The 27,583-nt window shown below is 31.4% G+C and overlaps 1 protein-coding gene across 1 annotated transcript; it reads left to right on the top strand.

Moving 5' to 3' along the window:
• On the top strand, window positions 1–26,120 carry LOC134705928 (hemicentin-1-like). Its single transcript, XM_063564644.1, has 12 exons — window positions 1–31; window positions 1,624–1,902; window positions 2,422–2,730; window positions 4,165–4,446; window positions 5,651–5,956; window positions 6,896–7,198; window positions 8,159–8,464; window positions 10,475–10,780; window positions 19,972–20,274; window positions 21,256–21,561; window positions 23,571–23,876; window positions 25,810–26,120. Exons 1-12 carry the CDS (start codon window positions 1–3, stop codon window positions 26,118–26,120), a joined length of 3,348 nt encoding a protein of 1,115 aa, XP_063420714.1.
• The last annotated feature ends 1,463 nt before the right edge of the window (window positions 26,121–27,583 follow it).

Genomic DNA, 27,583 nt, shown 5'->3' with positions numbered 1-27,583 from the left:
ATGTCATTCCCTGGTAAAATGATAGCTGATTGTACGATGATTTAAAAAATATATGATTACTAGACACTTTTTTTTTAACTTTTATATAATTGAGATAATTTGATACATCCGGTTTGAAAAATGACACGTCCTGTATAATTTGATAGTTTTCTTGACACGGATTCCTAAAACATATGGTTTTATATGCTTGTGCATTACACACATTCTATTCTTCCGGTTTGCACAAGGTCACTTCCAGTTGTCTTTGCCAAGGTAATATGGCTTGCACCTCAATGCAAAAAGTCTCATTGCTTTATTATATATACAAATGAAATAAAAGCAACATTCCTTATCTAGAACGTCAAAGTTGAGCTCAAATTGAAGGTCATAAACCAAGGACCTCAAATTAAAAGACACTTGTTCTTAACATACATGTTGAATGAGTTATGTCATCAATCGTGAAATTTCAAATATAAAAGAGGATAAAGCTCAAATTTAATGTTAGCATACCTTTTTTCAACAAATATGTATGTGTCGGAACTAACAATTTAGCGAAAATATATTGTTGGTAAATACGGCTTTTTGAAAGAGAAATATGCTAAGAACAAAATTTAGATTATGACATTTTTCGATGGACCTTAGGTCTCTTCACTTCTGGTTTACCAGTAAAAGAGAGATGTAACTTATATCATGCGCATAAGAGGCTCATGTATAGTCTCCAGATAGCTTTCGTCAAAATAAAACGTAACAACCTGAGGATATAATGAGCATTTTGAAAAATGAATTCGTCAATATCTTTTACGGGTGCGAAAGATTTTTCATAACAAGAAAAAATATGTTCTGAAAGATAACCCTTACACAGACAAGTGTTCTGTTTAACAGGGCCAGTTTTAAAAGCACATAGACTGTATGATGGTATGTAGAAATAAAATCAGAGACATCTTGTGAAACGAAAATATAACACAAGAGAAAAATCTGGCAGAAAAAAAAATTATAATCCAAATTAAACCACTAGATCTTCCCATAAAAAATCATTTTTTTTCTAACTAACAACTTAATTCCTGATGTCATCATAATATCCTGACCTAACACTTAGCGGAAGATGAGATAGAGCAGATTGTGCCGACAAGAAATCATTGTCAATTTAGGAAAAATCTAGGATATCACGGATATGTGTTATAATAACTGACATAGATATGCTTTTACAATTGTCCTTTCCATTTGTTTATTACTTGCTTTCAATCATTGGTTTTAATTTCAAAATATAATATGCTGTCTTTTATTGATTAATCTACACGAAAGAATGACCTAAACACAATTGTTAAAAACATATGATTAAGAGAATGCAGTCCTAGTGTTAAATATAGATTACTAATTAAGGAATAAAAGTACTGTAGTTGAAGAGTTGCCACCGTCAATTGTCGATTTGATAATCTCAAAGGCAGTTTCACGTCGACGCGTATTCATTTTTAATAAACTTGATATTATAATCTGAGATAGAAGATGAGGTGTTTTTACACTCCAGACATTTCGAGGTTTTAACAGTTTTAATGTACTTTGAAATTATTCTAAATGCATATCATCTGATATATATATTCGTCTTTTTCAACTATATCCACATATTGATATGTTGTATTTTTTTAGCTCCTGATATTCCAATAATCACTGGTCCGACGTTTATACTTGATGGTAACTCTGTAACGTTAACATGTACATCAACCGGTGGCAATCCTGCACCCACAGTATATTGGTACCGTGTAAATAAGTTGTTAGATACAACATTCAACACTACAAATGGAGTTACAACAAACACATATAACTTTGTTGCCAACGGAAGTCATCATATTGCTGTATTTGAATGTCGGGTTAATAGTTCAGAATTAGAGAGCTATCTGAGCGCAACATGGTACTTCCAAGTTTACAGTATGTACCATTATCTTGCAGGGATAACATGCACTTAATTAAAATTTCTTCAGCACTTAAAATAGATTCATACAACATAGATGGTAATAAAAATGTATACACTGTAATTATAAGACAAACCATTTTAAAATGAAATGAGATCAAAGTGAATATATTTGATATTCGAATTAACAATGTTCATGCATCAGAATGAAGTAAATCAGAATATTCAAACACGCCTTTCTATTATATAGCATCATATTTTCATACAAATATTGTTATTTAAAAAATAAATATGTTTTTCTAACAGAAACTATGTTATTTTAATAGAAATTATGTTCCTTCAATAGAAATTATGTTTTTTCAACAGAACTTATATTATTTCATAAGAAACTGTGTTATAATGTTAGAAACTATGTTATTGTAACAACATACGTGTGAGTTAATAATTAGACACAACGATATATGCTTTTTTAAAATACTCACTAGAAATTACAAATTTCAAATTGAATATAACTCGATGCGTATAACTTCTTACAGTCGAACCAAGTCAACCGACGTTGACTGGACCTCAAACTCTTTTGACTGGTAATACCTATCAGTGGACGTGTATAAGCACAGGAGGAAATCCTTCGCCAACAATGACTCTGAGGATAGGTAACAGTCAGTTCAGTACTGGCATCACACAATCATCAGTACTGCAGTCTGACAGTACCCATACTGTTACCGTATCACTATCATGGAATCCAAGTATAAGTAACAATGGACAGACACTTTTCTGTGATGTACAACATTCAGAGACACGTGGTAATAACCTCCAGACAGCCAGTCTTCAGTTAACAGTTAATGGTACGCTTACAAATAACGGCAATAGTAGTATACCACTGTTCAATAATCATAAATCGGTTTAACGGAACTAAATACAGGGTCACAAACCAAAACTGAGGGAAACATATCAACTATAAGAAAAATCAAAAGGAAAACAAAAACACTGAACTGTAACAAAAACAAACGCAAACGTACATAGAAACGGACTATCTGATACAAACTGACATACTTCTGACCATGTATATGATATTTTAAGATAAACGGTTGTTTCGCCTGGTTGTATTGCTAGCCAAACCTCCCGCTTATATGTCAATGTCATATTTACCGTTCAAATGCCATCAATACGTGACAGGAATACAGTACAAATAAATGCAAGAACACTCAATACAGACAAACACATAAATAAATAATACAATATTAAATTTCAACATGTAAGCCACAGAATAACAATGAACACCTAACATTAATGTATGACAGAAGAAGATGATTATGAACTAGGCGTCATACGACGTATCAACGCCACAAAACAAGTGACTTCACAGGAAAATTTCTAAAAATAAAACATGATATTTGGATCAGGTTTGTCATCTGTGTGAATGTTGGCGAAACGATCAATGTATGAAGCAGTTCTTTTAATATCAGAATAATCCTGAATTTTAAGTTCACTTGAATAAATGAATGTGTTTGTTAATAGATGTTTTTGTGTTCTGATAAATTGTTCCTTTTAAAATTGTTACACGATGATGACTGCTGTTCCCATATTTTGACTATTTTATTTATTATGTCTTTTTAGTTTACGAATCATTTTAAATATAACGGAATGTGATGAGACTGTCATCAAAGTGAGAGGGTTAGCGCTATAAAACCAGGTTTAATCCACCATTTTTTACATTTGAAAATACATGTACCAAGTCAGGAATATGACAGTTCTTGTCCATTCGCTTTTGATGTGTTTTGTTATTTGATTTTGCCACGTGATTATGGACTTTCCGATAAGATTTTCCTCTAAGTTCAGTATTTTTGTGATTTCACTTTTTGAAATATGAGATATAATTACTGGTTGAAAAATGGGATATTCAGCGATAGCACATCATCACTATATCTGAAAGTAAAATTTAAGAATTTCGATATTTGTATTTTTTTGTTTTATTTAGAGATTTTTAATAACTGAATGATAAGCAGCACTGTTGTATTTTAAATGACGAGTGTTTTAGTTTGATTTTCAGACACTTTTTCGATGAATGCTGACTTTACCACTGTCGTATCTCATATTTCAAAGGTTACTGTCATTTGCCAAACCTTTATCAATGAAAACAATATTGTTTCTTTTTATTTCGCATTGTATGATTTTTCTACCATTTATTAGTCTGACAAAATCAGACGTTAGACTTTATCTTCCAACGGATAGAATAGAAAATAATTGATAAATTCAATATTTATTTTATTTATTTGCAGACCCGTTATCTGTGAATGCGCCTCAGACACAGTATCAACAGAATGTGGGTACCTTAGTTGTAATGAACTGTGTAATTACTGGAACCGCGACATCTATCTCTTGGTACTTTAACAACCAAGTCATTAATATTGCTTCTTCTTCGAAATATTCCAACGGCAATACCATCAACCCTTCATTGACTGTATCAAACGTGGCTTTGTCTGATGCGGGACAATATTACTGTCAGGCAACCAATGGATTAGTCACAGCCAACTCCAATACCATAACATTAACAGTTCTAGGTAATTTTAATATTTATTTCAACAAATGTATTGATATCTTTCAGCTTGTTTCAATACTTTTAAGAAGAAGATTAATCGTGTATTTTATTTCCTCAGTACAATGACAATTATTTCATGCAAATCAAAGACAAAAAGTCTTTACCCTCAACCCGTTGAAGCGAATGGTTTTTAGTAAGTCTAGTAAGATATGATTTATATTTGAAATAAGCGATCAACTGGAATTCAGAAGCTGCGAGTTCGTTAGATTCATACTTCCTGTCTTCTATTTTGTCTTCCAATTGTGCACCTCTTCTTGCCGACTTGTTTCTTTATTATTATGAGGTTGGCTTGGTACAGGAACTTTTTAGGAAGAAAGATAATAAGTTCACAATATCCTTTAACTTTACTGTTTGCTATATAGATGCTGTTCTCTCACTAAATAATTCAAACGTTGGTGACTATGTCGAACGCATATCTCCCATCGAACTAGAGATAAATGATACTACAGGTACAGTAAAGTCGGCCTCATATCTTGACTTATATCTAAACATTGACAATGGTGTTCGATTGAAAACAAAACTTTACGAGAAAAGAGATGATTTCAGCTTTCCAATTGTGAACTTTCCATTTCGAAGTAGCAACATTCCAGCAGCACCTGCATACGGGGTATATATCTCCCAATTGATTCGATATTCCCGTGCTTGTATTTCTTATCATGATTCTCTTGATAGAGGGTTGCTGCATACAATGAAGCTATAAAACCAAGAGTTCCAAATGATGGAGTTGAAATCATCCCTTCGTAAATTTTACGGAGGCCATCACGATTTGGCTGACCGTTTTGGAATAACCGTTTCACAGATAATATTAGATATGTTCCTTACGTCGAAACTACAATCTCCTTCCCTTTCATGAATGTGACCTACCGCACTAGACATTTTACCGAATGTGTTAAAACATGAGCAACACGACGGGTGCCACATGTGGAACAGGATCTATTTACCCTTCCGAAGCACATGATATCACCCCTAGGTTTTAGTGGGGTTCGTGTTGCTTATTCTTTAGTTTTCTGTGTTGTGTCATATGTACTATTGTTTGTCTGTTTGTCTTTTTCAATTTTAACCATGGCGTTGTCAGTTTATTTTCGATTTATGAGTTTTACTTTCCCTCTGGTATCTTTCGTCCCTCCTTTAGGAGCTAGGATTAATATAGAATTTGACATTTGCAGATATACCAAGCGTTAATTTACAACAATCGATATATAATGTCAACTATGGTAGTTCTGTTGTCCTTGTATGTTCCGTCACAGCGAATCCAGTTCATACAACAGTTTACTGGCGAAAGATAAAGAATGGCGTTACCACAGATATAAATGTAGTTAACAGTAACAACAAGTATAGTGGTTCCTCAGTCAGTAGCCCGTCTCTACAGATAAATAACGTTGATCTAAACGATGAAGCATATTATGTTTGCTTTGCTACCAATAGTGTTGGTTCCGGACAAAGTTCGCAAACGTTCCTAGATGTGATTGGAGGTAAGTTATATAAATATGCATGAATGAAATAGTATATGTCTTTGTTGCCTGGATCATTAACTCGGTTTTAAAAATAGTACAACTAAGTAAGAATTCCATCGTACTTTTCAAAATTTTGCATTTAACCATAATACTCATATCATAGGAGAGAAGTGATCATGCACATGAAAAATCTGTCACATTATCCATGTGCAAGAAATAGAAATATGATTGATTGTGGTTCATGTCTGTTAAAAAAATTGTTTTTTTTTATTAATGAATAACGTCCTGTCTGGTTTTTTTTTTATATAAAATTGAGAATGGAAATGGGGAATGTGTCAAAGAGACAACAACCTGTCCATAGAAAAAACAACAGCAGAAGGTCACCATCAGGTCTTTAATGTAGCGAGAAATTCCCGCATCCGGAGGCGTCCTTCAGCTGGCCCCTAAACAAATATATACTAGTTCAGTGATAATGACGGCCATACTAATTTCCAAATTGTACACACGAAACTAAAATTAAAATAATACAACATATACAAAAGAAGATGTGGTATTATTCCCAATGACACAACTATCCACAAAAGACCAAATTGACAGAGACATTAACAACTATAAGGCATAGCTTATTTTATGCCATAGTTTATTTTGATTTTCAAAAATGCCACATATCTCTATTGTACAGTTTTCACATCGGCAATTATACTGTGTCACCTTTATTTTTCTCAATTGTTAATTGTAAATCTGTGTAAATGTAAAAGATTAAAAGAACAGTTTTAAGATTTATTATTGAAGATATTATAGTTTTTGATTGATTAACAATAAAATGATTCATAATGAGTTGTAGATAATAAAAATGGGAAATTATTTTCGGGTGCATGTAACGTCTGAAATAGATACGTATATATTTCATTGTTTTGGGAGTACATAAATGAAAATGAAAGTGACTTTTTTTTGCAGGCTTCCTAAATATCACCATTCCACAATCATCCTACAGTGTTTTGATTGGTCAACAGGTAACCATATCGTGTACTGTTACCGGAACTCCGACTCAGACTAACGTGTTCTGGAGTAAGGTGGTCAATGGTGTTCTAACAAACGTAGGTATAAATGGTAACGGTAGATATTCTGGAGGTACCACCTCAGCTCCATCATTGACAATAACCAACACTCAGAGATCAGATGAGGGAACATACGTGTGCTATGCTACAAACATTGTTGGTACATCAAACAGTCAAAATACATTCTTAGACGTTACAGGAGGTATGTAGGATTTTATGCGATGACAAAGATAAGATAATGTATTATTCCTAATTAAACAACTATCCAAAAGAGTTCACTTGGTTTAATATCAGCAATTATTCGCAATCATTCAGTCTTTATCAATACAAAAATACGTATAGGTGGCCATAAAAAGCCTCATCATGCAAAATGTGAATCAATTCAAACAAGTAAACTAACGGCCTGTTGTATGAAAAAACAAATTGACGAAAAGCAAATATAACAGACATAAAACAATTACTTTCACTGAACTTTGGACTGGTATGTAAAAAGTATATTTTAAAGATTTTCTTATTTCACTCCGAACTTTTTATCCTTGATATGGATCTTACTTCGAAATGTTTTATATTGGTTTTGCAGCAACAATTTACATGTTGTATCACTTTTCTAATATTATAGCACCATCTGTAACTATACACTATGTTTACTTTCAAAAAGTAGCAAATAACAAGTATGTTGCAACCATTTAGTTGATCTGGTTCAATAAAATTGAGAAGGAAAATGGGGAATGTGTCAAAGAGACAACAGCCCGGCCATAGTGCAGACAACAGCCGAAGGCCACAAAATGGTCTTCATTGCAGTGAAAAACTCCCGAACCCGAACGAGTCCTTCAGCTGACTCCTAAACAAATATGTATATTCAGTGATAATGGACCTCATTCTAAACTCAGAATTATACATAAGAAACTAACATTAAAAATCATACACGACTAACAAAGGTTTGAGGCTACTGACTTGGGATAGGCGCATACATGCAACAAAGAAAGAAGTAAGTGAAACAACGATATATGGTGGTCACCTTAGTACTGTACTGTAAGTCATAATATGGTGATATTGCCCAAGATTTTATTCTTAAAGTTGATTGAAGGGATTGCATTTCGATGTTTTAATGTTACTTGTTGTGTAGATTGCGCCACATTAGTATATACATTTTCTTTTGTAGGTGTTCCAATAGTACAAGTTAGCTTTCTTAGGTACCAAATTAATTTTGGCGGTTCGATAACTCTTGGATGTTCAGTCGTTTCAAATCCCGCCCACTTCCAAGTTTACTGGCGGAAGACTATCGGTGGAACAACATCAAATGTCGACGTCACCAATAGTGGCGGGAAATATTCTGGTTCCACGCTACTCATTCCAACTCTAACTATCAACAATGCTGCATTAAGTGATGAAGCGAACTACACATGTTATGCCACAAACATTGTAGGAACTGGACAGAGTGCAACTACCTTATTAGATGTTGTCGGTAGTAAGTATGACATATTGCTATTTTTCTAATCCGCCGTCAACATGAATAATATTTAAAAAAAAATGATTTTTAATGTTACAATTCCGTATGTTGCTTTTGAAAACATCTGGTGGTTTATTAACAACATCAAACTATTTTTTGAAAGTTAACTTTTAAACGATAAAGTCACTGGTTTATTAACCAAACAATTTTATAAATATTTATTTTCAGTATTTTTGATTACACAATATGGTAAAATATCAAAGCCCGACATGTTATGCTACAAAAAAAATCACAAAAATATTGAACTCCGAGGAAAATTCAAAAACAAATACCTTATCAAATGGCAAAATTAAAAGCTAAAACACATCAAACGAATGTATACCAACCTGACAGAATAGTAATGTGTGATATGAACTGGTAAAATTACTAAAATGTCACAAGTGCTGAATGTAATGTTATAATAAGAGAGACTGCATAGACATACATTCCCAATGAATAGGAATGACCGATTTTAACTGATGTTATACTTAAATTTCTAAGTTTGACTACGTTTAAGAAATGAGAACATGTACTGTGTATTTATAAATTCCAAATATATAGCACTGATAGATATGAACTAAGAATTTTTAAATTTCAAATTTTGATGCTAGTTACGCAATGAGAACGTGTCTGTGTACTTATACATCATAAATATATAGCATAGTGCCATCTAAACTGGCATAATTGTAGGTTTCAATGAGAAATTACAACAGAAACGGTGTAGTATTAAAACCCAAAGAAAAACACTGAACGATTAAAAATACACCTTTTCATTGGGGTTATCATGTGATAACGTTTCTAGTTTTCTTATCAAAAATATCTCTGTCAAGTGGCACATTTATTGGGTTAAGGAATCTATTAATTTGTTTTCTTTATCATTGAATTTCAACAGTTACTTGATCTTTATCTGAGTCAAGTCCGCTTTTGTCCCCATGAACGTGAACTTTAGTTAGTAGTGTTATGTTAAAAATGTTCCTTGATTCTGAGGGAATTTTGATTTTGTCAAAACTAACAATCTAGCAATATACCATTTCAAATTAAACGGAGCTATTCATATGATTTATTTGGGATGCATAAGTTCGTAGTTATGTAGTTACTAATTAACTTTTGTTATTATTTTTAATTTACGAATTCCATCTTAGATACTTAATTACGCAGCCTCTGTTGTAGTTGCGTAACCTTCGTCAATATGTTTACATTTTAGTATTATATGATTAAAATCGGTCAGTGTTCTTCACTGAGAACGAATTTCTTAAGTTTCCCTTGTAATATTTTAACTCTGTCACCTGTGGAATGATAGAATTGTATCTGTTTATATTGCACAATAATTTTTCTTGAAACGTCTTCTGATTGTTTGGAAGTTTTCTTTCTATCAGGTCATAGACATAATTTTGTCAGGTGTCCGTCCCGTCAGCGACATTATTACATGAATTACTCCTTACAAAATAAAATTATAAGGAAGGACTGTCATATTTTTTCTGTCTATTCGTTATAACCCAAAATATGTAGGCACACTTTAGAATAACTCGCTACGCGAGACAGAAACTATATTATAGTCATTTATTAATTAGAATCATACATGCGATTCCCGGTGTAAAATTGTAAACCTGTAACGCTTGTTCCAATTAAACAAAAGTAAGGTGCTATGATTCCGTTTACATCGTCATAAGCATAATAGCTTATGAAGGATATCTGTATCCGAAATATTTATAGATACATTTTATGTTTTCTTTTTTAAAATATTTTTTTTTGTGCAGTTGTTTGGCATTAATGTGTCTAAACATCTATAAACATAACGTGCACATGTTGCAAATAAGTATTGCGATGCTTTATTGATTTAAGTCATATTTCCTACTACATATTTCATTAAAAGATTGTTTTCCCAATATTACATAGCTACAGTTTTCGTATGATTTTACAAAAGATTTTACACGTTATACAAATTATTAAACCAGAGACTTGGACTAAAATAGAGTTTTACAATTTTAGATCTACCAACTGTTTCTATACAACAATCGATATACAATGTCAACTATGGTAGTTCTGTTGTCCTTGTATGTTCCGTCACAGCAAATCCAGCTCATACAACAGTTTACTGGCGAAAGATAAAGAATGGCATTACCACAGATATAACTGTAGCTAACAGTAACAACAAGTATAGTGGTTCCTCAGTCAGTAGCCCATCTTTACAAATTAATAATGCTGATCTCACCGATGAAGGGCATTATGCTTGCTTTGCTACCAATGTTATTGGTACAGCACAAAGTGCACAGGCATTCCTGGATGTCACTGGAGGTACATCACTTTTGCATTAATGAAATAGTCTATCTAATATAAAAAAGAAGATGTGGTATGATTGCCAATGAGACAACTATCCACAAAAGACCAAAATAACACAGACATTAACAACTATATTATATTTGATTTGGTTCAACGTAATTAGTACGATGCATTACGGTTGCAGTTTGATTCTGAATTAACCGGACATAGAATATAGGTAGTTGTCTAATTGCTACCTCAGTATTGCAATTTTCATTGTTTTTTTTTTTGTTTTTTTTTTTTTTTTTGCAAAGTTAATATCTTTTATTATATATCTGCTGCTTTAACAATTTACTCGGATTACAGCGTTAGCCCGAGTATCCCTGTAATTAGTTACTGAATTTCCAGGGAAAAGTTCAGTAAAGTATACTAAAGTATTAAAGTGTTAATTATATATATCACATACACATTCTTTTAAATACAGTGTATGCATATTAACAATAAAATTTCATAGTATAAATCACGTGTTTACGGAACATCATTTTGCCTTCCGAATTTGTGTTCATCGTCCCGTGTTTACATCTTTGACCCAGTTAATTGTACTTGACCTTTTGTGCTGGATTAGTTACAAATCATTGTCCGAAAGCTAGTGCAAAAGGAAGCACATGTTTGTTGTGAAAATAAATTTTTGGATTAGATAAAACTTGTTTGGTAAGTGTTATTTACTATTCGTTAACAATTTTGTCATAGAAACAAAATAAATGTATCTAAAGTGAAAAAGATTAGATGTTTCTGGAAATATAATAGAAAGAATAAAGATTTTAACATGTGATTTGATACCAACAAAGTGAACATACACACAATAAATTACTTGATGATATTCGGTGTAAATTTAACAAATCAGTGTTGAATTATAATCATTTTAGCTTTATATATTACATTAAATAAAGTGTTTTGTTTGGTTTGTTTATACATACAAAAAATGAAAAACCGACCACTACAACATACATGTACAATATAAAATCTAGCATAGCTATTGATTATCACACCACACAATTGTATACATTTCAATTACATATAATTTTGAATATTTTTAAGCATCTTACTTATTGTTTTATTTCTATACTCCATCAGATGATATCTGTATTTAAATTCTTGTTTAAATATTTCATAAACATTAACTTGATTTATTTTATTATTTGAAATACAATTGCATTTGTCTAGAGTGAATAGGATGACTGTCAAGAGATAATTAATATCATTTAATGAGTCCTCTTCTATTTTATATCCTACTACTAAGTGTTTTAAAGTAACTATATGCTCACCAATATGAAGCCTATTTAATAAAATACAAATTTTATTCCAAAAAACTTTAAAATAAGTACATTCCATGAAATTGTGTTGATAAGTATCCGGTATCCCACACACTGAACACAGATTGGTGTTTTTAATTTTCCATGTGAAAAGATGTGTACCTACAGGTAGTGTATAATGTAATAATTTCCATCGAACCATTTTTAATTTATTGTCTTCTAAATAATTAAAAATAAAATTTAATGTGTATTTAATTTTTGGTTGAATTTTATCTATATTTAGTTCTTTTCGCCATTTTGTAAACCCTATAGGAATATCTTTATTTGCATTAGATAAGATGACATAAATATCTTTATTATTAATTTTTTGTAAATCATATATAATTGCGCCTTGTTTTAAACATAGTTGTTTTTTACAATTAACAATAGTTTTTAATGAGTTTTGTTTTTGTAATATATCTTTCCAATGATTTGGTATGCTCTTTCTTATTTGTATTATTTCTGCAATCCAATTTCTTTTACATTTTAACTTATTGAGTATTTTTTTTTTTGATATTTTTCCTCTGTCATCAATTATGTCATTTACATAGATTATGTTGTCTTTTATCCAATGATTAAAAACTAAACTGTGCCCATTTAACTTTATGTATTTGTTACCCCATATAATTTGTTGTCTAATGGTTCTAAAGTTTTCTGGTTTATTAGTTTGACCACCGCCATATTTTACCCAGGTTTTAAGTATTTCAAAGTAAAAATTAGGGATTTTGTTGTTCTTGATATTTATTGATTTTAAATTATCCAGATTCATGTGAAATATTAAAAAATTTGATCCATATTGATTAAAGTATAATGTGGGAATAATTTTCCAATTTGACTGTTCACCTTCTATTAATCTTTTTACCCATTTAATTTTTATTGCATCAATAAACTTGTCAATATCTATCATTCCAAGTCCTCCCTCAGTTTTTTTCATGTTAATTGTTTTTCTTTTAATTTTTTCTTTTTTATGGTCCCAAATGAATTCATAAATCATTTTTTTAAACTTAAATAGTGAATCTTTGTCGATATCAGTTACAGAAGCTAAATATGTTATATTTGGTATAGCTAGAGATTTCACGACAGTTACTTTTCCGATCATTGTTAGCTTTCTTTTTTTCCATGAGTTAAGATTTTTTTCAGATTTTTGAAGTTGTTTTTCTATGTTTAAATTCATACATTGAGATTTATTATATCCAAAGTGAATGCCAAGGCTTTTAACAGTCTCTTTGCTCCAGTTAATATTCTCAAAATTGTCTTGAATATGTTTTAATTTTCCGAAACCTAATCCTTCAGTTTTACTTCGATTTAAAATAAGTCCTGATAGAGAACCAAATACTTCAATTATATTAAATGACTGAGAGATTTCATCTTTAGAGCAGAGAAACAATGTAGTATCATCAGCTAACTGGCTTATTATAAGGCTGTGCGTTTTTCCATCTAACTTTATATTTATTCCCTTAAGATTATTGTCGTTTCTTATTCTACAGGCTAATATTTCGACTGCAAAGACGAATAAAATGGCGCTTAAAGGACATCCTTGTCGAATTCCTCTAAAAATATTCAGTGGGCTTGAAATCCATCCATTATTAGAAATACATGCCTTGATATCTGCATACAAGGTTTTGACCCATCTTAACATAGAATTTTCTATACCAAATTTTGTTAGTGATTGATACATGAATTCCCACTCTAGGGAATCAAAGGCTTTGGAAAAATCTAGAAAAAGTATAGCTCCATCTATTTTTAACTTTTCTGCATGATCTATAATGTCTTGTATCTGACGTATATTAAAACCTATATAACGGTTTTTAATGTATCCATTTTGGTCACTGTGGATAATTTTTGACATCACAGGTTTTAATCTTTGGGCTAATGTATATGCAATAATTTTAACATCAACATTTAATAGTGTAATTGGTCTGTAATTACCTAATTCAGTGGGGTTTCCTTTTTTAAATATTAGAGAAATTATGCCTATTTTTTGTGATTCAGATAACATTCCTTTTTTATAGCAATAATTAAAGCTTTGAATTGCATAATTCTTTAATTTGTCCCAAAATTCTCTATAAAACTCTACTGAGAGTCCATCTAGGCCTGGGGATTTATTTAATTTCATTTGAAAAATTGATTTTGTACATTCTTCTGTTGATAGAAGTCCATTTAGAGAATTGCTTTCTTCTTTACTTACTGATTGTTTAATATTTGTATCCTTAATATATGTGTTTATAAAATTTTTATCTGGTTTAGTGCTTGTGTAAAGCTTTTCATAATATTTCTTTTCTAAATTTAGTATTTCTGATTGTTTTGTAATTATCTCCCCTTTATCATTTTTTAAATTTATTATATTTTTTCTTGTTTGTCTACTTTTCTCTAATCCTAGAAAAAATTTAGAATTCTTTTCCCCTTCTTCTATCCATTTTATTCTTGAACGTATTTGTGCACCTTTTGCTTTATAACTATAAAGAGATTCTATCTCACTTTCTAATAAATTGATTTTGTTCTTTTCTACTTCACTTGGTTTATTATTATCCTTTCTTTTCTGTAATGTTTGAAGTTTTTTTTCCAAATTTTGAATTTCATTTTTCCTTTGCCTAGATTTATTTTTGCAAAACTGTATCGTTGATTCTCTTACTTCAATTTTAAACAGGTCCCATAGTTGTGATAAATTTTCAGTGTAATTGCTTTTAAGTATAAAATAGTCTATAACTTTTTCTATTTTATCTTTATAAGATTTGTCAGTTAGTATGCTGTTGTTTATTTTAAAGAACCCTTTACCCTTATTATCATTGGACATGTTAATTTTCAATGAAATTGCCTGATGGTCTGTACTAGAAATTAGGGCTGGTCTTATATCTGTCGACTTTATCATTGTTCTCAATTCTTTACCCGTTAGAAAATAATCTATTCTACTTGCCTCAACGTCTTTATTTTTACGCTTCCATGTATATTGATATAGTTTCGGATGTAATTGTCTCCAAATATCTTCTAGTTTGTTTGTTTTTATTAAAGTTTTCAAACTATTTGTAATTTTTGTTCTCTTTTTTTATTATTATTCTTTCTATCTGTACTACTCAATGTTTCATTCATATCTCCCCCTACTACTAAAATTCCGAGACTATGTTCTTCGATTATTTTATTTACATTTTTAAAGAAGATGTTTCGCTTTTTTTTCTCATTAGGTGCATATAAATTTATTAAAGAAAATATGTTGTTGTTTATTTCAACATTTACAAGAATTATGCGACCTTCTTGATCAGTAAAAGTATCAATTATCTTTGGGTTTATTGTTTTTTTAATAAATATAGCTACTCCTTTTGATTGTGTTGTGCCAAAACTGTGAAAAATATCTGCGTCATATTCATTACTTACTTTATTTTCTATTTCTTTAACAAAATGAGTTTCTTGGATAAAAAGTATATCTGTTTTTTGATATTTTAACCAAGTATAAAGCCTATTTCTTTTTTCTTTTTGGACTAGTCCTTGACAATTTAAGGAACAGATATGTAAAGTTTTATTCATTATTCTTATATTTGTTGTAGCTTAAAGCGAGTATTTTAAAACTAAATACGTTTGACAAACATACATGTATACAACAACAATAACATGCATAGTATAAAAAAATATATATATACATTAAGAACAACAGTATATTTAACATGATTATAATAACTATACATATCATAAATACATAATCTTTTATATATATTTTATCTATTCTAAAAATTGGACACCAGTTCAGGAAAGGTGTACATGTTTTAAATAATTTGTGTAGGGATTTTCCCACATCTATAAATAGCCATAGTTTGCTCATGTAATTTCTATTAATTGTTTTTGTTCTGTTGAATTCTATTGGTTCTAATAATGCACTTATATTGCTATGTTTTGTTTTAGTTGAAGTTGATTGTATCAATTTTGTTTTTATTTTTGTAGGTACTTCGGATATATTCGACACCATTTGGTAATAGGATAAATTTTCTTGTTTCACAAGAAGACTAAAACTCTTGGATTTAGTGATGCTGAAGACTTTTACAAGAATACATACGTGTGTGAGCAATACTATTGCTGAATTTTGACTAGGAATTCCTTCCCAGTATCTATATCTGTGCGTGCATTTGTATAGTGATGCAATATATTGAAGCCAATTAATACGAACGAATTTACATGTACAGTGTGTTTTTTTCCAGATGTAATTATGATCTGCAGTTAAATGTTGCTGGATTACTGGTTGATTCTTGGATTTATTTTCCCAGCTGCATAAGATTGGAATTTTGAGATTCTTACTCCAGTAAAACTGTTGGAAGTTATATTTTGTTTGAAAACTGTTCTTTCTAGTATGATAATTCATACATAAAGGAATCGATATTGCAAATTTGTGGAATATTATTAGATATGTATTGTGTATAGGTCTGTTTATTAAAGAACATTCTTTAATTATGTTTGTATTCTTTGCATGATCCAGTTGATAACACAAACCAATACATTTTTTATTTCTATTACTCTTTGACATTATGTTATAACATACAACATTACAGTTCTTTTCTATTTTACTCTTCTTTCTATTACTTCTTGAAAGTATGAAATCTAATATTCCATCACAATCATCGCTACATATTTTGGTATTTTTACTGGTTTTTTTTTAAATTTACATAAAAAGCATTGTCTTCAAGGTGGTTTTTTACCTTTAGGAATATGCTTGTCATACATATATGTATGAATAATAATAAAAATATATACAAACAAATCATTGTAAGCAAAAAAGTATATAGAGATGATAAACCAACAGAAAAAAAAGGAGTTAGCTACATAATTGTTTATACATGTTTATTTCTCCTTTTTAACTTTGTGTTTTTGGTTTGGTTGTTTGATTCTCTCTATCGAAAAGGTCCGTTGTAGGAGTTGTTGCAGACCTTTTTGAGACTTTATTTCCAGGAGTGGTTGCACTGGTTTGTTTCTCAACTAGAAATTGTTGCATTGAACTTTGTTTATCGTCTTTCGAATCATTTTGACAAGTTGTCTTCTTTTGACCAGATTTTTTTTAGCTTTTTTAGAACTTGGTGTTGCTGCATCTCCTGTACATTTGTCATTCTCTTCATTGGTGATTGATTGAAATGAAGGTTGAGATTGATGAGTAGGTACCTTTTGTGAATTTTTGTTTTGAGTTTTCTTCAGATCACGAGTAAGCGTTTTCTGTGATTGTTCGTTAGGCATGTCTTGCATTTGTTCAACTTCAGGTTCATGTTGTTGAGCATGTGCAGCTTCATCATTGTTATTGTCATCAGTTTCTGAATCTGTGTTGTCATCATCAGTGTTTGTTGATTCATTTTCATTGTGTTCATTGTTGTTGTCTGAAAAGGGCTCTTCACATTCTGACTGTTTGTGTCCAGATTTTTTACATATATTACATGTCCAATCATTTGGACAATTGCTGATGAAGTGGCCCTTTTCGAGGCATTTTTTACAAACTATGTCGTCTCTGTTTTTAGTTGGCTGACCTTTATGTAAGATTGTTGCTCTGTAGTTTCCTATTGTTACTTGTCTTGGAAAAGGATGTTCCATCGGATCACAATAAAATATTCGGTCTCCTGATAGGCAGTTTGTTATTAAGCCATCAACTCGTATGCGCTCCCTAAAGTATCTGTGTATCTTACACCCTGCATTCTCTAAGAAATAGGTAATCTGACCATCGTCAGCCGAGCATGGAATGTCTTTTACTCGAATTTTAACGTGATCTGGCTTTACACTACCTTGGAATCTAGGGTTTTGTGAATAAAAATTCACCAAACGGTCTCTTACCACAATTCCTGATATTAGAAGCTTGCTGCGATCGTCTTCACTCTGTGTGTAGACTCGCCACATACCTCGAACTCTTTGAAGGGCTCTCAGATGGGAAGAGGGTATGAGTTGACCAATTATTTTGTAAAGTTCGTGATGCAAAAGGAAATCTTTGTCAGAGGGTTTTGGACCAAACATATCTGATTCCAATAAGAAAATTGGTTTCACACTCATGTCGTTGTTATTACCATTTTGGACTACCTTTGAATATGTTTCCGCCATTTTTTCTTTGTTTACAGTTGAGTTGGCACTGTCGAAATTCAATGATTTTGTCATTCCAAGACTCAAAAGAGCAAAGTTATTGTACCATATAATGGTTACTAATAGTTTTAAATACTGTTCTTTCAGAAATTTGACAAATTATCGTTACTAATGATTCAAAAATCTAAATTTTGCAAGAGCTCAGAAAAACTCCGTAGTGTCCACTGGGCCGCTTAGCACCTTTTTCATTGTTATTAAATGTAATATCAGTATTTCGTACAAATATAATATTAAATCAATCCTAATTCTATCTTATTTTTGACAGATAGTCTTATTCATTCAAATGTGACGTCATTTTTCATTTTGCAAAATGAGGCGGAGGAAGCCGTGTCTGTCGTTTCTTTAATTTCTAGTTCTGAGGGATATATATATTTATGGAAACCAAACAGAAAAGTTTGGTTTGTTAACGAAAAGAGCATCATCGCTATTTATAAATGTTAAATTGAATAAACTAACTTTTCCGATCTTCTTGTTTTTGCCCAGTGTCTGAAGGAACTTCGATTCATATGCTAATTAAAAAAGGTCAGCAAGGAGAGGCACACAGTTTGTTCTCATTGGAATGCCGACAATTTGTTGAACAGTTCTTTTTTTGTCATTTTTTACAATTTCAAATATGACGACACTTGGCGTTGAAGTTTGAACTTATTCTGTGTTGCATTTCGTCGGGTTATGTAATGTATTTCAGTTGTTTCCTGTAATAAGTTAATACTTCAGTTTTATCATATATCTTTTGTATAGTCATTTTATAAAATTTACTGTTTGCAATAGTATAAATTATTCTAAATAATAGGGATGTTCTGGTTCCTAACAGAAAACCCTGGCCGTTGATGACACAACTTTTTTTAACTTTGGGTCCTCGATGCTGTTCAACTTTGTACTTGTTTTGGCTTTCAAACTTTTGTATCTGGGCGTCACTAGTCTTGTGTTGACAAAACGCACTTCTGGCGTATTAAATTTTAAACCTGTTGCCTTTTGTTAGCTATTATTCGTATGTTTCTTTATTAATTATGTTCTCCTATTTATTTGTATTGTAGTCCTGTAATATTGTGTTGTCCTTTTAATGTTATATTTAACATGGCCATAAAAGAGGGAGGTTTGGCATGCCACAAAACCAGGTTCAACCCACCATTTTTTTCTTTAAAAAATGTCCTCTACCAAGTCAGGAATATGGTCATTGTTATATTATAGTTCGTTTTTGTGTGTGTTACATATTAACGTTGTGTTTCTTTTGTGTCGTTTGTTTCCTCTTATATTTGAGTGTGAATTAACATTATTATAACACGTTTCACGGTACTTTTCTATCCCAAATTCATGTATTTAGTTTTGATGTTATATTTGTTATTCTCATCGGATTTTGTCTAATGCTTAGTTCGTTTCTGTGTGTGTTACATTTTAATGTTGTGTTGTCATTCTCTTGTATTTACTGCGTTTCCCTCGGTTTTGGTTTATGACTCGGATTTGTGTTTTTTTCTATCGATTTGTGAGTTTTGAACATCGGTATACTACTGTTGCCTTTAGACTGTGTCACCTTTATGTATATCCAGTGTTAATTTCAAATCTGTGTAAATGTAAAACGAAAAGTTTTAAGATTAATTTTGAAGGTACCACAATTTTTAACTCATTAACAAGGACACGAATTCACAATGAGAATGTAGATAATTAAAAGGAGAAACGGACTGTAATAACCTAGTATCGCGTGCATGTAAAGTCTCAATTATATACCTATATATCTCATCGTTTTGGAAGTATGTAAATGAAAATGAAAGTGATATTTCTTTGCAGGCTTACTAACAATAACCATTCCACAATCATCCTACAGTGTTTTGATTGGTCAACAGGTAACCATATCGTGTACTGTTACCGGAACTCCTACTCAGAATAACGTGTTCTGGAGAAAGGTGGCCAATGGTGTTCAAATTGACTTAGATATTAATGAAAACAGTAGATATTCTGGAGGTACCAGCCCAACTCCATCGTTGACAATAACCAACACTCAGAGATCAGATGAGGGAATATACGTGTGCTATGCTACAAACATTGTTGGTACATCAAACAGTCAAAATACGTTCCTAGACGTTACAGGAGGTATGTAGGATTTTATGCGATGACAAAGATAAGATAATGTATTATTCCTAATTAAACAACTATCCAAAAGAGTTCACTTGGTTTAATATCAGCAATTATTCGCAATCATTCAGTCTTTATCAATACAAAAATACATATAGGTGGCCATAAAAAGCCTCATCATGCAAAATGTGAATCAATTCAAACAAGTAAACTAACGGCGTGTTGTATGAAAAAAAATTTGACGTAAAGCAAATATAACAGACATAAAACAATTACTTTTACTGAACTTTGGACTGGTATGTAAAAAATATATTTTAAAGATTTTCTTATTTCACTCCGAACTTTTTATCCTTGATATGGGTTTTACTTCGAAATGTTTTATATTGGTTTTGCAGCAACAATTTACATTTAGTATCACTTTTCTAATATTATAGCACCATATGTAACTATACACTACGTTTACTTTCAAAAGTAGCAAATAACAAGTATGTTGCCACCATTTAGTTGATCTGGTTCAATAAAATTGAGAATGAAAATGGGGAATGTGTCAAAGAGACAACAGCCCGGCCATAGTGCAGACAACAGCCGAAGGACACAAAATGGTCTTCATTGCAGTGAAAAACTCCCGAACACGGACGAGTCCTTCAGCTGACTCCTAAACAAATATGTATATTCAGTGATAATGGACCTCATTCTAAACTCAGAATTATACATAAGAAACTAAAGTTTAAAATCATACACGACTAACAAAGGTTTGAGGCTCCTGACTTGGGATAGGCGCATAAATGCAACAAAGAAAGAAGTTAGTGAAACAACGATATATGGTGGTCACCTTAGTACTGTACTGTAAGTCATTTATTCCTTTAAACTGAAGTCATAATATGGTGATATTGCCCAAGATTTTATTCTTAAAGTTGATTGAAGGGATTGCATTTCGATGTTTTAATGTTACTTGTTGTGTAGATTGCGCCACATTAGTATATACATTTTCTTTTGTAGGTGTTCCAATAGTACAAGTTAGCTTTCTTAGGTACCAAATTAATTTTGGCGGTTCGATAACTCTTGGATGTTCAGTCGTTTCAAATCCCGCCAATTTCCAAGTTTACTGGCGGAAGACTATAGGTGGAACAACATCAAATATCGACGTCACTAATAGTGGCGGGAAATATTCTGGTTCCACGCTACTCATTCCAACTCTAACTATCAACGATGCTGCATTAAGTGATGAAGCGAACTACACCTGTTATGCCACAAACATTGTAGGAACTGGACAGAGTGCAACTACCTTATTAGATGTTGTCGGTAGTAAGTATGACATATTGCTCTCTTTCTAATCCGCCGTCAACATGAATAATATTTTAAAAAAAAAAGATTTTTATTAATGTTACAATTCCGTATGTTGCTTTTGAAAACATCTGGTGGTTTATTAACAACATCAAAATATTTTTTGAAAGTTAACTTTTAAACGATAAAGTCACTGGTTTATTAACCATACAATTTTACAAATATTTATTTTCAGTATTTTTGATTACACAATATGGTAAAATATCAAAGCCCGACATGTTATGCTACAAAAAAAATCACAAAAATATTGAACTCCGAGGAAAATTCAAAAAGAAATATCTTATCAAATAGCAAAATTAAAAGCTAAAACACATCAAACGAATGTATACCAACCTGACAGAATAGGAATGTGTGATATGAACTGGTAAAATTACTAAAATGTCCAAAGTGCTGAATGTTATGTTATAATAAGAGAGACTGCATAGACATACATTCCCAATGAATAGGAATGACCGATTTTAACTGATGTTATACTTAAATTTCTAAGTTTGACTACGTTTAAGAAATGAGAACAGGTACTGTGTATTTATAAATTCCAAATATATAGCACTGATAGATATGAACTAGGAATTTTTAAATTTCAAATTTTGATGCTAGTTACGCAATGAGAACGTGGCTGTGTACTTAAACATCATAAATATATAGCATAGTGCCATCTAAACTGGCATAATTGTAGATTTCAATGAGAAATTACAACAGAAACGGTGTAGTATTAAAACCCAAAGAAAAGCACTGCACGATTAAAAATACACCTTTTCATTGGGGTTATAATGTGATAACGTTTCTAGTTTTCTTATCAAAAATATCTCTGTCAAGTGGCACATTTATTGGGTTTAGGAATCTATTAATTTGTTTTCTTTATCATTGAATTTCAACAGTTACTTGATCTTTATCTGAGTCAAGACCGCTTTTGTCCCCATGAAGGTGAACTTTAGTTAGTAGTGTTATGTTAAAAATGTTCCTTGATTCTGAGGGATTTTTGATTTTGTCAAAACTAACAATCTAGCAATATACCATTTCAATTTGAACGGATCTATTCATATGATTTATTTGGGATGTATAAGTACGTAGTTATGTTGTTACTAATTAACTTTCGTTATAATTTTAAATTTACGAATTCCATCTTAGATACTTAATTACGCAGCCTCTGTTGTAGTTGCGTAACCTTCGTCAATATGTTTACATTTTAGTATTATATGATTAAGATCGGTCAGTGTTTTTCACTGAGAACAAATTTATTAAGTTTCCCTTGTAATATTTTAACTCTGTCACCTGTGAAATGATAGAATTGTATCTGTTTATATTGCACAATAATTTTTATTGAAACGTCTTCTTATTGTTTGGAAGTTTTCTTTCTATCAGGTCATGGACATAATTTTGTCAGGTGTCCGTCCCGTCAGCGACATTATTACATGAATTACTCCTTACAAAATAAAATTATAAGAAAACTGTCATATGTTTTCTGTCTATTCGTTATAACCCAAAATATGTAGGCACACTTTTGAATAACTCGCTACGCGAGACAGAAACTATATTATAGTCATTTATTAATTAGAATCATACATGCGATTTCCGGTGTAAAATTTTATACCTGTAACGCTTGTTCCTATTAAACAAAAGTAAGGTGCTATGATTCCGTTTACATCGTCATAAGCATACTGATGAAGGATATCTGTATCCGAAATATTTATAGATACATTTTATGTTTTCTGTTTTAAAATGTTTTTTTTTTGTGCAGTTGTTTGTCATTAATGTGTCGAAACATCTATAAACATAACGTGCACATGTTGCAAATAAGTATTGCGATGCTTTATTGATTTAAGTCATATTTCCTACTACATATTTCATTAAAAGATTGTTTTCCCAATATTACATAGCTACAGTTTTCGTATGATTTTACAAATGATTTTACACGTTATACAAATTATTAAACCAGAGACTTGGACTAAAATAGAGTTTTACAATTTTAGATCAACCAACTGTTTCTATACAACAACCGATATACAATGTCAACTATGGTAGTTCTGTTGTCCTTGTATGTACCGTCACAGCAAATCCAGCTCATACAACAGTTTACTGGCGAAAGATAAAGAATGGCATTACCACAGATATAACTGTAGCTAACAGTAACAACAAGTATAGTGGTTCCTCAGTCAGTAGCCCATCTTTACAAATTAATAATGCTGATCTCAACGATGAAGGGCATTATGCTTGCTTTGCTACCAATATTATTGGTACATCACAAAGTACACAGGCATTCCTGGATGTCACTGGAGGTACATCACTTTTGCATTAATGAAATAGTCTATCTAATATAAAAAAGAAGATGTGGTATGATTGCCAATGAGACAACTATCCACAAAAGACCAAAATGACACAGACATTAACAACTATAAGTTACCGTACGGCCTTCAACAATGAGCAAAGCCCATACCGCATAGTCAGTTATACAAGGCCCCGATAAGACAATGTAAAACAATTCAAACGAGAAAACTAACGGCCTTATTTATGTAAAAAAATGAACGAAAATCAAGTATGTAACACATAAACAAACGACAACCACTAAATAACAGGGACTCATGACTTGGGACAGGCACATACATAAATAATGTGGCGGGGTTAAACATGTTAGCGGGATCCCAACCCTCCCCTAACCTGGGACAGTGGTATAACAGTACAACATAAGAACGAACTATACAAATCAGTTGAAAAAAGCTTAACTCATCAGATGGACAAACATATAAGTGGACGTGGCCGGGTACTTATACATCCCGACACAAAAAGACACAATGAACAGATCTGAGAGTACTCGCAGTTATCTGACAGCTAGTATAGCGTCTTAGTTGAAATTTGCAACTGTGAATATTCTTTTATTGAGAATATTTATACTTTTTTAAAGTTCAGTATTGTATGTTTATTTTCGACAAATAGTTGAAAATGTGTTCTGATGCTGTACTGTTATACCATTGTCCCAGGTTAGGTAAAAAATTACAGCTCATTTCTATGAACAACTCTGTAATATTATGTGAATGCCAGAAATCTATAAAAGCGTGATTGCTATAATAATACAATGTAAAATAAGATTTTTAATTGGCAAATAAGGTCATCTCGGTTCTTTGAATAAAAAATATGCAAATGTTATCATGCCTTGGTCTTTTACTACATGGCACGATTTAGTTTTATTGTTAAAAGCTGCATGTCTCCTTTGTAAAGTTGTAACCTTGCAACCGTTCTGTTTCACCTTTGCTCTATAATGTATATTAATTTAAGTCAAAACTGTGTAAATAAGACTGAATGTAAGTTTTAACAAAAAAGTTTTAAAATTAATTATGATATGAATGAAAGTTTATCGCTCCTTAACTAGTAAATATATTCATAATGAGTATGAAGATATTAAACATACAGACACTGACGGTTTAACTATTAATTGTACATTCATATACATTTTTGTAACTGCAGTCTACATTAATTTGTAAGATTCTCCACAATAGATAAGTCGGCTAATCTGTAATATTCCATCTTCAAGCCGTATATATCATGTACTGTGTTAAGAGGCCAAGTAAAAACTGACAAGGAAAGGTAACCTCCGTCCACTGAAAGCTAGAACTTAGTCGAGCATAGGTGGTCGAGAGGTCTAGCGGTCCGGTTACAGTGCAGGCGATTTGGTACCACGATATATCTGTAGCATAAGTTCATATCTCGGTCAGGGAAGAACAAAAATAAGTTTTCGCAAATAAAAATTTGCTTTTGCAAATAAACAGATCTAACATTGTTGAGCTGTTATTTATATGACTTACATATATATATATATATACCTACATTTTAGCTAAAAACTCATTTTTATCGCATTGCTTTTTTATTATAATTTTTTTTCTCTGTTTTTTTACAAGTTTTCTTTTTTGTATCAAATTCTAATGCTAGTTTTTGTATTTCTTTTTTGGGGTTTTTGCTTGTTTTGCATGATTTTAGACAAAATTGGAAATGTTTATATTTTGTTTTAACATGTATTTTTATTATTGATCTTTTTTTTGTAATGGTATGCATTTTTGTTGTGTTTATCAATACAGTATTTTATCTTTGCTTTAATAACCATGCTGATTGTACAACATCTAAGAGTATTTATATATATAGCGCTTTATTAGTTTTTATTATGATAATTATCATTTCAAAGTTTTAAACGTACGCCAATAAAAATGATTTTTCTTTCAGACTTACTTAATGTTAGCATTCCACAGTCATCCTACAGTGTTTTGATTGGTCAACAGGTAACCATACTTTGTATTGTTACCGGAACTCCTACTCAGACTAACGTGTTCTGGAGAAAAGTGGCCGATGGTGTTCAAACTAACGTAGATATAAATGGCAACAGTAGATATACTGGAGGTACCACCTCAAGTCCATTATTGACAATAACAAACACACAGAGATCAGATGAGGGAATATACGTGTGCCATGCTACAAACCTTGTTGGTACATCCAACAGTCAAAATACGTTCTTAGACGTTGCTGGGGGTATGTAAAATCTGAGTTGAAAATGTTTTTGATAGTCAACTTTAATTCGAAATTTATTTACTGGTTTATTAACCATTCATTTCTACAGACATGCATTTCCAGAATCCTTCAAAACAGAATGTGATGAAACATCAAAGTCTTGCATGGTATAATACAGTTTATACGTTTGTTTATTTTTGAGTATCCCAACTATCAAATTTTACCCCTACTCTAAACATATATGTTCTTTAACTATTACTCTAATGTAAAAAAAACAACTCTTACCTTACACACAGGCTTTACCAAAACTTACACTGAATCCTCACCTTAACCATAAAGTAAGCTTTCCGTGGTTTGGTCTCCTTCTTGTATACTTTAGACAATAGGTCAATTATATTTAGAAAGATTGTAAGGTATACATGTGTTTACGTGACAATGGCGTCGTTTTCTTTGCTTATGTCAAATGTATATGATACTTGTATACATTCTTAATGTTAGTACTATCAACATTAAATCAATGGTCAGTGAAGGACGCAAGTCATTTCTGCGTGTGCACTTTTGTGTAGACAAAATCTAGATACAGATTTATAGGTCTATGTTGTTCAAGTAGAACCAGGTTTTATTTCTTCTCCCTTTCTGAATGACCCCGTAAATATCTCAGATTATTTGTTTTCTCTAAATATAGGTTATAAAATTCAGCTGTCGTTTAGAGAGGTGATACCTTCTGTTAATTGTTAAACTAGGACATCAGATTATTATCACAAAACACAAAACATTTTTAAGCGTAAAGAAATTATCATCTACTCATCTCCCGAATATAATACAGAATACTAATTTATTTTTAGAATCATACTACTACTATAATTATTATATTTTCTATGTTTGTTATATCATTATGTGTTGTTATATCAAATATAAAAAGAGAACAATACAGAATGCAGCCTCGGTCAAAAAGAAGGTAAATAATGACATATATACTTACATTGTTTTGTTGATTCTCTAGTCACTTTATAGATATTTTAACACCTGGTTCTCAATCATAACAAATCTGATACACAAGGTATACTATAAATTACACACTACTTACATCAAAATATTACTTGCAAATGGTGCACTATAAGTCATAATTTCACCGAGTAATTGTCGGTCACCGAATGATATATTCAAATACATCATTTAAAACAATAAAGACACAAACAAGTGAATCATTTTTCATGAAAAGGTTTTTTTTTTCAATATTGCAAAACTTCATTTCTCCATAATCGTTTTTTCTATATGATTCATATAGTACAAATATGGAGTTTAACAATTGCAGATATACCAACTGTTACAATACAACAATCGAGATATAATGTCAACTATGGTAAATCGGTTGTTCTGGTATGTGATACCTATTCTGACATCGGACTTGGACTTGTTTTGAACAGTGCGTATTGTTGTATGTTTGTTTTGTTTTTAATACAACTGCTAGATGGATAGGAGAGGGTTGAGA

The sequence above is a fragment of the Mytilus trossulus genome, chromosome 1, assembly GCF_036588685.1.
Source record: "Mytilus trossulus isolate FHL-02 chromosome 1, PNRI_Mtr1.1.1.hap1, whole genome shotgun sequence".
NCBI classification, from domain to species: Eukaryota; Metazoa; Mollusca; class Bivalvia; order Mytilida; family Mytilidae; genus Mytilus; species Mytilus trossulus.
Note: the sequence above shows the minus strand (reverse complement) of the source record. Positions and strands in the feature narration are given on the sequence as shown.